The sequence below is a fragment of the Borostomias antarcticus genome (genome assembly GCF_949987555.1).
Source record: "Borostomias antarcticus genome assembly, chromosome: 7".
NCBI lineage: Eukaryota > Metazoa > Chordata > Actinopteri > Stomiiformes > Stomiidae > Borostomias > Borostomias antarcticus.
In genome coordinates this window covers 28,737,120-28,747,857 of record NC_140240.1, presented here as the reverse complement: position 1 = coordinate 28,747,857, position 10,738 = coordinate 28,737,120, and the positions used below count along the sequence as shown (strand labels likewise).

Below are 10,738 nucleotides of genomic sequence, written 5' to 3'. Positions count from 1 at the left end.
GTGCTTTGTTGATACCCAAATGGAGAATTTGGGCTTGGGTAACCTGCCAGAACATTTTATATTTTCAATACTTAATACCTAGACCACACACACTAGATAACATACTGTATTCATGAATCCAGGTGATTCATGGGAGTGCGTTTTAGGAAAGTTATGTAACACCACTGCACCAAAAAACATGAGACGCTGCATCATCAGTGTTCTGTTTTTTTTGGGGTGCCCAAAATAATTTGCCTCTCTCCGAGCATGCTCAGTAGAGCTCTGGGTTGAGCCCAGTCGTGGATTATTGATGCTGTCTGGCGTTAGTGATTTGGCAGGTTTAAAAACAGACCGAGGCTGACCTAAAATACTCACTCTCTCTCTGTTACCCTCTCTCCATCTCTCTCTTTCTGTTGATCTCTCTCTCTCTCTCTCTCTCTCTCTGTCAACATTGACCTACATGGGACAGATCTCATTCACATTGGTTTGTCTGCAATCCGCAGGCTTATGGCATGTGATAAACTATGACAACCTGTGGAAGGATATCCTGATATTTGATTGATTGATTGATATTTCTGAGGGGTCAGAGGAGCAGGAGGTCAGACGGGTGACAGTTGAGCGAGGTCAGACGGGTCTTTGTTGACTTTTAAATAAACACGCTCGCCATCTATGCTGCAGAAGCCGACCACGCCCCCCCCCCCCCCAACTCCACTTTCTTCTTCTCAGTATCAGCTATCCTGCTCTTTTCTCTGTGAGACAGTTCCTTCCTCTCTGCAGTACAGGCACAAAAAGGCACATTGTTCTGTACACTATTGTGAAGTTGAAGTGAAAAAGTCTGTCTCTCTCTCTCTCTCTCTCTCTCTCTCTCCGGTTCTCAGAGACAAACTGAATGAGCTGAGGAGGCAGAAGGAGAAGCTGGAGGAGAAGATCATGGACCAGTACAAGTTCTACGACCCCTCGCCTCCACGCAGGTACACAGGACGCCACCATGACCACAACCATGACCACAACCATGACCACAACCATGACCACAACCATGACCACAACCACAGCCATGACCATAACCATGACCACAACCATGACCACAACCACAGCCATGACCATAACCATGACCACAACCATGACCACAACCATAACCATAACCATGACCACAACCACAACCATGACCACAACCATGACCACAACCATGACCACAACCACAGCCATGACCACAACCATGACCACAACCATGACCACAACCATGACCACAACCATGACCACAACCATGACCACAACCATGACCACAACCACAACCACAACCATGACCACAACCATGACCACAACCACAACCACAGCCATGACCACAACCACAACCACAACCACAGCCATGACCATAACCATGACCACAACCACAACCACAGCCATGACCACAACCACAACCACAGCCATGACCATAACCATGACCACAACCACAACCATGACCACAACCACAACCACAGCCATGACCATAACCATGACCACAACCACAGCCATGACCACAACCACAACCACAACCATGACCACAACCATGACCACAACCACAACCATGACCACAACCACAGCCATGACCACAACCATGACCACAACCATGACCACAACCATGACCACAACCACAACCATGACCACAACCATGACCACAACCATGACCACAACCATGACCACAACCACAACCATGACCACAACCATGACCATAACCACAACCATAACCACAACCATGACCACAGCCATGACCACAACCACAACCACAACCATGACCACAACCATGACCACAACCACAACCATGACCACAACCACAGCCATGACCACAACCATGACCACAACCATGACCACAACCATGACCACAACCACAACCATGACCACAACCATGACCACAACCATGACCACAACCATGACCACAACCACAACCATGACCACAACCATGACCATAACCACAACCATAACCACAACCATGACCACAGCCATGACCAAACCATGACCACAACCATGACCACAACCATGACCACAACCATGACCATGACCATGACCATGACCATAACCACAACCATGACCACAACCACAGCCATGACCACAACCATGACCACAACCATGACCACAACCATGACCACAACCATGACCACAACCATGACCACAACCATGACCATGACCATGACCATGACCACAACCATAACCACAGCCATGACCATAATCACGACGCCAGACATACATTAAATTCAATCTGACGTCTCAATGGTATGGATAGTTTGCAACAAATCAGGCATTTTCATACACTTAAAGAGGTAAAGAATTTAGAGACTAGACAATACTTTTTACATACTTTTAAATATTTAAAAAAAATAAAAGAACGCCCTCGCTGTCCGTGTCGTACCCCCAGACGAGGCAACTGGATCACCCTGAAGATGAGGAAGCTGATCCGGCCCCGCAGCCGAGATCTGGGCCCCGAGCACCTGCTCCGCTCGCTGACCCCCACGCGGTCCGGCTCCTACGAGGGCCTGGGCGGCCCGCCCCCCTCCCCCTGCCAGGACGCCGGCGTCTCCCTCGCCGGCTCGGACGGCTCCGCCTCCAACGTGGCGCCCGCTGACGCCCTCTCGCCGCGTTGCCGCAGCGGCAGTGAGTATGACCCCCCCCCCCCACTCGACCTCGCCAGGCCCGACCGCCAATCGGCCGGCCAGAAACAAAAAATGTCCGATCCTTTTCAGGCCTGCTGGCGCTCTTCGAGCCGTCGCCACCGTCAGAGGCGGGGCAGAGGGATGTAAGCGGAGCTAGCTGCTACCGCAGGCTCCGCCCCCCACCACCAGGACAGGGACGTAGAAGTATGTCGGCCATTTTTGAGAGGGCCTGGCGACAGAGACCACTCCTATTTCTATAAAGCTACCCCCGCCCCCTCAGAAACCCCTAAAACAGAATAAACCCTTTATAAGATAACCATTGTTTATCCTGCGCAGCCTGTTTGTTCATCATCTAGAGAATACCCATAGTGCTGTGGGGCAACGCATGCACAAGACAGTCCATACGCACAAACTCTTCCGCATGTGTCAGAATGAGCCCTGGCCCCCCTTCTCCTCCCAGATGCCCGACTATGTGTGTGTGTGTGTGTGTGTGTGTGTGTGTGTGTGTGTGCATGTGTGTGTGTGTGTGCTCACGTGTGTCGTCTCTGAGTCAGTGCTGTGGTTTAATGTGTTCTCTTCACCCCTCCTCTCTCTCTCCCTCACTCCCCCCTGCATCTCTCTCTCTCTCTCTCTCTCTCACACACACACACACACACACTTTTTTCTTCACTTCCCTCCCTCCCTCCCTCCATCTGTCCCTCCTTGTCTCCTCCTCCCTCGCGGACGCGTGTCGTAAAGTGTCCGCCATGAAAATCTTTCCCCTAATGAGGAGCAGGCTGAAGGAACGAGACAAAGTCAAGTCCCTCTTCCGTCGTTCCACGTGTAAGAGACATGGCGGCGACGCCGGTGCTTTTATCCGCCTCCTTTTGGCCGTAGCCTTCCTTACTTTAGAGTAATTACGGTAATGGAATGGAATTAGCTTTGCTTTCGGCTTCCTTTGCCTCTCCACGGCCGTAACGCATAGATTAGCCTAGACGTGGGTTCGACGACATGCAGCACAGTCACATCCCTGCGTATCATCCTCACGATCATCCCTGCGTATCATCCTCACGACTAAAACACTGCTTGCGGTGGTCTGCCGCGCCTTTGCTGTTCAACTCTTCAACTCGACATTCATGAAAATCGTAGACCGCAGAATCACAGCGAGCCGAGCCATCCAGCATCTAACACGCCCATAAACATGTCATCTGGAATGTACAGTAGGCATCTAAAGGTAGATATCTACATACTGTCACACAACGTCTACCATCGGCACACGATTAGGTTCCCCAGCTATTAGCATTGGGTTTAAATCTGAAATATTGCCAAATAGGCGCTTTTGCTTTTGGAAATCCTCTGCCACCATCTAGAGCAGGGCTGTGAGGCGGGCCTCCCCTTGGGGGCCCCAAAGAAATTCAGGGGAGGCGCGGAGGGATGGTTAGAAAAAAAGAAGAAAGGAAAAACATTTTTTTTATTTTTAAAATGTCTGTTTTTTATGAATGAAACGTGATTTTAAAGGTCAGAAAATCAAAATAAATAATGGGAGAGATGTATACTAAATGTGTGGATAGTGCAGAGAGAGCCTCCCCCCGCAGGCATGAATTGTGCGAAAACATAATAACGTTAACTAGCAGCAGGTGCCACCGAGCTAATTGAGCTGTGTAACATTATGGGCTAGCTAACGCTGCCTTGCATAATGGACACATTTGGGGGGTTGGGGGGGCGCGGGTGTGTCACTGTTTTCAGAGGGGAGGCCCACATTGATGGAGTTTGGGAACCCATGGTCTAGAGCAGGGGTGTCAAACTCATTTTGCTTCAGGGGCCACATAGAGCCCAATCTGATCTCAAGTGGGCCGGGCCAGTAAAATAATAGCAAAATAACCTAGAAATAACGTCAACTCCAAATCTTTACCTTTGTTTTTCAATATTTCTATATTATGCCTTAATTTATCATTTAGCCTATATATGTGCATTATAACTCACAGATCACAGTGGATCTACAAAGGCACAAAACATTTATTCACAGATAGGCCTATGGAACTGAAAAAATGGCATTTCACTTTGATTAAAACAACTTGTTTATTTTAATGTACAGTAGATACATTTTCACATCTGACCACCTGAACTGACTCACCACACTATGCACAAACTAAAGTGGGAGCTATGAAGAACGTTATCACCCTGCCTTGTAAATGTATTAAATTTGTACATTTCAAAAACCCATAAAAGTGATAGCAGTGCATGAGCAATAGAGTTACACCAGACCAAACTATTTTGTGCTGAAGCTGCTGACTGATATTATACTGCACAATGTTCATGGTCTTTAAATATTACATTACCACAGTAAATGTTATTTTTAACAGAACTGTATTCTTCAGAGTGCTCTCATCAATTGCAACCGAAAATGCAACAAATGACTTGACTTTGTGATTCATTTGGCTGTCCAAGTCTGCCGAGAGATCTGAAATTCTATCTGCGACAGTGTTCCTCGTTAGGCTAATGTTGGCAAAGGCCTGTCGCTTTTCAGGGCACACGGTTTCTGCAGCCTTCAGCATGTTTTCACGAACTCGCCCTCAGAAAATGGCTTGGATCCTAACATTAACTCGTTAGCAATAAGGTAGCTAGCTTTCACCGCTGCATCACTGACCTCTCGGCTACGGGTAAAAACAGACTGCTGTTTCTTCAGACCCACTAACAATTCATTTATCTTCTCTATTCTCAGTTGTCCTCGCAAATGGTTGTATTTTTCACCATGATGAGTCTCATAGTGGCGTCGAATATTATATTCCTTGAGCACTGAAACTTGCTGATTACACACCAAGCACACAGGTTTCCCTTTCACTTCTGTGAATAAATAAGAATCAGTCCATTTTTCTTGGAAAACTCTGCACTCTGTGTCAACTTTTCTCCGTTTTGACAGAGATTCTGGTAATGACGGTGCAACCGTGGGTAATTTTGACAACAAGAGCTTAATAACGATAAGGCAAGATTGCCAGATGATTCTGGGCGCGTTGCTGTCACGTGCTGTTTATTTCCGGATCTCTCGTTATGTCAGTGCGACCTCTGCTGGACAAATTTGGAATATCTGTTCCTTTTTATTAATTTTGGACGTCGTCTCGTGGGCCGGTTTGAACCATCTGGCGGGCCGGTTTTGGCCCGCGGGCCGTATGTTTGACACCCCTGGTCTAGAGTAACCAACTGAGCAGCCCTCAGCCCTTTCAATTTCCTCTGTGAACGTTCTTTGCGAACTTGTTCGCAACTTTTTTCCGTTAGACTTGTGTTCGCCCCAAACGTTTGCAGAAATAAGCGAATGGTCTGAAAGTAGTTTGGTGAACTGGACTGACTGGACTGACGGTTGGAACGCGCACTCTGCTTAGGGAGTAGCAGAGGGACAGAGAGAAGCAGAACGCTACACACACACACACACACACACACATGCCCACTGCCCCAGAGGGACAGAGTAGCAGAGAGGAAGAGAGACGCACACACACTGCCCCGACGCAACTCGGAAATACGTCTCGTTCTTAAAATACCGGTACTAATAAAATGGGGTATTGTACCGTTTTTGACGGCAGGGTATCAGGGTACCTTGCTAGTATCGGTCTACCGTGCAACTCATTACATTACATTACATAACCTTACAGTCATTTAGCAGACGCTTTTATCCAAAGCGACTAACAATAATTGCATTTAACGTAGGAAAAGCTAATGTACTACTTGCCAGGATTCACAAGTGCATCTCCTCTCTAAAACAAGTGACTAAGAGCATAATCTAGAGCTGAAGGCAAAGTGCAAGAATAGCAAACTAAAAATACAATAGGTGCTTAAGAGGGAGGATGGTTGCAGTACTTCTTGAAGAGATGAGTTTTGCAACACTACTCGACAGCGCTTATGGGAACACGCGGTTCTCTTCAAGGCTGCAGCGCGGTCCACAGGAGGTCAGAGGTCAGGAATGCTGCATTGCAGGAGAGCACCGGCGCTGCATACAGTCCAGATGCTCTGGGAGCTGCTGGCCAATGGGAACAGAGGGAATACAGTACTTATTCATTTATTTAATATCTCAACTGAGGGTAGTACTGTACACCCGCTGTGGAGGATCGAGGGACATGGGTGGGCATTTTGAGAAGCTCCACCCCCCCCCCCCACCCCCCCAGGACCCCAGGCTATGACCTCAGACTAGTCAACTCTCTCTGCTCCACTCCTCCCTCCCCCATCCACCCATCCTCCCTCCTCCATCCACCCGTCCCAGCCCTCAGCGACCTGGCGTACCCCAAGGCCCTGTCCTCGGGCCGATGGCGCTCCGTCTCCGAGCGGCTGGAAGGGGAGGGGTCCGAGGGCGAGGAGGACAGGAAGGAGACGCTGACCTCGTCCTCCCTCACTTCCTCCACCTTGTCCATCATCCACCCTCATCATCATCATCATCACTCCACCACAACGCCATCCTGTCATCCTGCCACCACCGACAATGCGTCAGCTGTGGCGGAATGTCCCAGGTTGTGGGTGACAGGTAGAGACATCGTCCTCAATCACATTACGTAGTATCGCTTCATTTGTCGTTAGCCGTTAGCTGTCGCGCATTTTAGCCGTAGCGCATGTAGCGTTTTAGGACGGGGGACAAAAATTCAAACATAGCTTAGTTTATGCTTTCACTCCCGCTTTTAGCCACACTTCTCCGCGTGAGACCGGTGGAACAGCAACACCGTCTCATTCCTTTCTACCTGTGTGGTGTTGTCTCACATCCTGCCCTGTGACACTTTCCTCCTCCACAGACAAGGATTCCAACGACAGCGCCGCCCCATCTGGCCTTGAGGACGATGAGCTGCAGAATCATGGTGAGCGATTAGACTGAGTGATTATTACGAGGGATTCTCCGTGGAGATGCAGATGTACAAGCAGCAGCAGCAGCATGGGAATTAGGAGTTAATCCACCTTGTATCCACTCCTAGTATCCACTGTAAACATGGCCTTGTTTCAGTTTAATCTCTACGTGGTCACTGGTATGTGGATGGCTTGGCAATAGTGCCACCTGTTGGCAATGACATGGCATTACTCTGATTTCACAACGGTGCTAATAAGCTGTAAGAAAAAGAATGTGCATCTATGTGGTGTTACAGTGATATCAGTGACAAGGTAAGGTTATAATTTCACGGGCAGTTGTAAGACATTCAAATTTAGCGGTGGATGCAGCGAAGGATGTAATATGTTATGGTAAGAATGTGATATGTTATGGTAATGCAGAATGTAATATGTTATGGTAATGAGGAATGTGATATGTTATGGTAATTAAGAATGATATGTTATGGTAATGAAGAATGTAATATGTTATGGTAATGAGGAATGTGATAAGTTATGGTAATTAAGAATGTGATATGGTATGGTAATGAAGAATGTGATATGTTATGGTAATGAAGAATGTGATATGTTATGGTGATTAAGAATGTGATATGTTATGGTAATGAAGAATGTGATATGTTATGGTAGTGAAGAATGTGATATGTTATGGTAATGAAGAATGTGATATGTTATGGTAATGAAGAATGTGATATGGTATGGTAATGAAGAATGTGATATGTTATGGTAATGAAGAATGTGATATGTTATGGTAATGAAGAATGTGATATGGTATGGTAATGAAGAATGTGATATGTTATGGTAATGAAGAATGTGATATGTTATGGTAATGAAGAATGTGATGTGTCATACAGCACTTTGTAACCCTAAAGACAACTTTTGACAGCTACATTTGTGGTGGGACAGTTGATCCTAGCCCACACTGCAAATTGTTCTGCACTTGCCAAGATTTAAAATCCTAGACTTGGAAATATGAGATGAATTCTCGTTTTAAAAGTTATTTACTAGTTTCTATCTTATTTCTAGACCCGAACCAGCTTATTTTAAGATTTCTTATCAAGTAAAATTATCTTGCTGCATGGACAGATAATTTCACTAGAATTAAGTAATTTCTCCCCAAATTCAGTATTTATTTCTTGTATTTTAACTAGTGTTTTTGCAGTGCAATGATTTCCCTGTCAGAAGAACGACTAATGGTTCTCCAGGCAAACGCTGTAGCATTTAACGTTGCTGGCAGGGAGGTTAATTCTTCTGTAGTGGAAGTCAGTGGAACCTCCCTCGTTTAGACACCGGGTACAGGAAGTGGATGAGACCCTGTCCAATTAAGTCTTAATCGGAACTGTCCAATTAAGTCTTAATCATAGTGCGAAAATCTTTCATTATCTTTGTTCCTGATTCCATTAGAGAAGATACAATCATAAAATAAACACTTTATAGAATGTGTTGAAAGCATACCTCTCACTTATATCATTTTCTCTTACATACTGTACTTATCTGTACATACATATGAGAGGCCAGTTGGATCCAATGATGCATAATGTTAAACAATGTTCCTGTTTTGAACACGGCTAAACCGTCAGGAAATGTCTGGGACCATTATAGATTCTATAATACTTTGTTTTTTTCCCTGTAAAATGAACAACTATAAAGTGTTCTCTTCTTCCAGGTGTGAACGGCGCTGGTAGCCGCGCCCAGAGCGAGAGCAGCGGCGAGTTCAGCCTCAGTCTGGACAACGAGCCGTGGTCCAACGGCAGCAGCCCCGTCCGGCGCCCGCCATCTCTCCGCTCCTCCTCCTCCCCCTGCCGACCCCCCAGCGCCACCTCCACCCCACGTCACGCGCGCCCGGCTCCGCCCCTCGTCGCGCGGCGCCACGCGCAGGCGCCCGCCTCCGCTCCGGCGCGCGAGGAGAAGACGCGCCCGCCGGACGAGGCGGGGAACAGGGAGGCGTGGCCGTGCAGGAGGAGCGCCGTCAGGAGGGCGTCGAGCGGGAAAGGCGGCCGGCGCTCGTCGGACGCCGCCGACGCCACCCCCGAAGCGGCACGGGGACCCCCGGTGGCGAGCGAGACTCCTGGCCGCTCCCCGATCGCGGTGCTCTACGTCCAGGGGAGGTCGTCGTCCGTGTCCGGCTGCCTCAACTGCTTCTCCTCCCCGCTGGGGAGGGAGGAGAGGGCGAGGGGGCGGGGCTCCCCCCCGTCCGCCCTCCCCCGAGCCAGCAGCGTCATCTCCACGGCCGAGGGCTCTTCGCGACGCCCCAGCGTCAACGCCGACCGCAGGGCGGCTGCCAAGGCCGACATCCCGCCGGCCAACGGGATCGAAGAGGTCGAGGATCAGAACGAGGGTTCGACCAATCGAAGCCGTCGGGAGGATACCGGCGGGGGCGCGAACGAGCCCGTGCCGCCGGCTAAGCCCCCCAGAGACCCGGCGGCGGCCGCGACCGGTGCCGGCCTCAAGGCGTCCTGCGACGAAGCCCTCTTCGGCACACCCTTCAATTTCAGCTCGGTTTTCTCGGACACCATCTTCAACGAATCCGTGGTCGCTGGTCGCGGCGAGAACGGGAAGAAGAACCAGACCTTCCTCTGCCTGAACCCCTCTGGGGTCCGGAACATCAGTTGCTCACCCCTGAGGCAGGAGCCCACCAATGGCACAGCACTAACGGACGACCCGGCGGAAACTGGTCAGAGCCAAAATGGCCGACATGACGGCGGGGATGAGGGTAAAGCGACAGGGACTGGTGAGGACGTCACAGTGAGGATTTCTGATGACAAGCAGTTTGTTATTGGATGAATAGGATCTTATGCTGAGTTATGCAAACAAAACAGGTAGTTTGTCCTTCCTACTCTGTTGAAGAGAGAAGCACATGTTTTAACTTATTTTCTTTTATGTTGATGCAATGGCCGATTAGGACTAGATGCTTCTGAAACAGTACTGTAGGTACAGTTTTTGTTTCTTTTTATATAGCAGTTGCGGTCATCACAATGGTACAGTACTGTATGTTTTTGGGAAAACTGTACTTTTAGGTAAATTTATTTGTACACATACACTCATACACTACAGGGTGACATCAGATCTGAATTACAACGTGTAAGAAAAAGATACTGTCCTTGAATACTCTATTAGTGAACAATTTGTGTATTTACATTCCCTGCCTGAAGCACATTGACAATCCTTCTTTGTTGTTTAAGTTTATTTGCCAAAAAAAAACTTTCAGTATTGTGCAAAAGTATGTTTTGTATTTATTTTATTTATATTCTGTATTTATAAGCTTATCTTTACCTAAGTCTACTTACTGCTTGGACACTGTATGG

The 10,738-nt window shown here is 48.2% G+C and overlaps 1 protein-coding gene across 1 annotated transcript in view; it reads left to right on the top strand.

The window, feature by feature from the left end:
• Window positions 1-10,217, top strand: part of LOC311311696 (girdin-like) — a gene marked incomplete at both ends in the record, with an annotated part of 34,136 nt that extends 23,919 nt beyond the window's left edge. Inside the window, 5 exons of the mRNA XM_084441450.1 lie at window positions 858-950; window positions 2,369-2,604; window positions 3,342-3,425; window positions 7,352-7,414; window positions 9,100-10,217. Coding sequence (XP_084297576.1) covers window positions 858-950; window positions 2,369-2,604; window positions 3,342-3,425; window positions 7,352-7,414; window positions 9,100-10,217 — 1,594 coding nt within the window. The remainder of the gene's footprint in view (window positions 1-857; window positions 951-2,368; window positions 2,605-3,341; window positions 3,426-7,351; window positions 7,415-9,099) is intronic.
• Window positions 10,218-10,738: the final 521 nt, after the last annotated feature.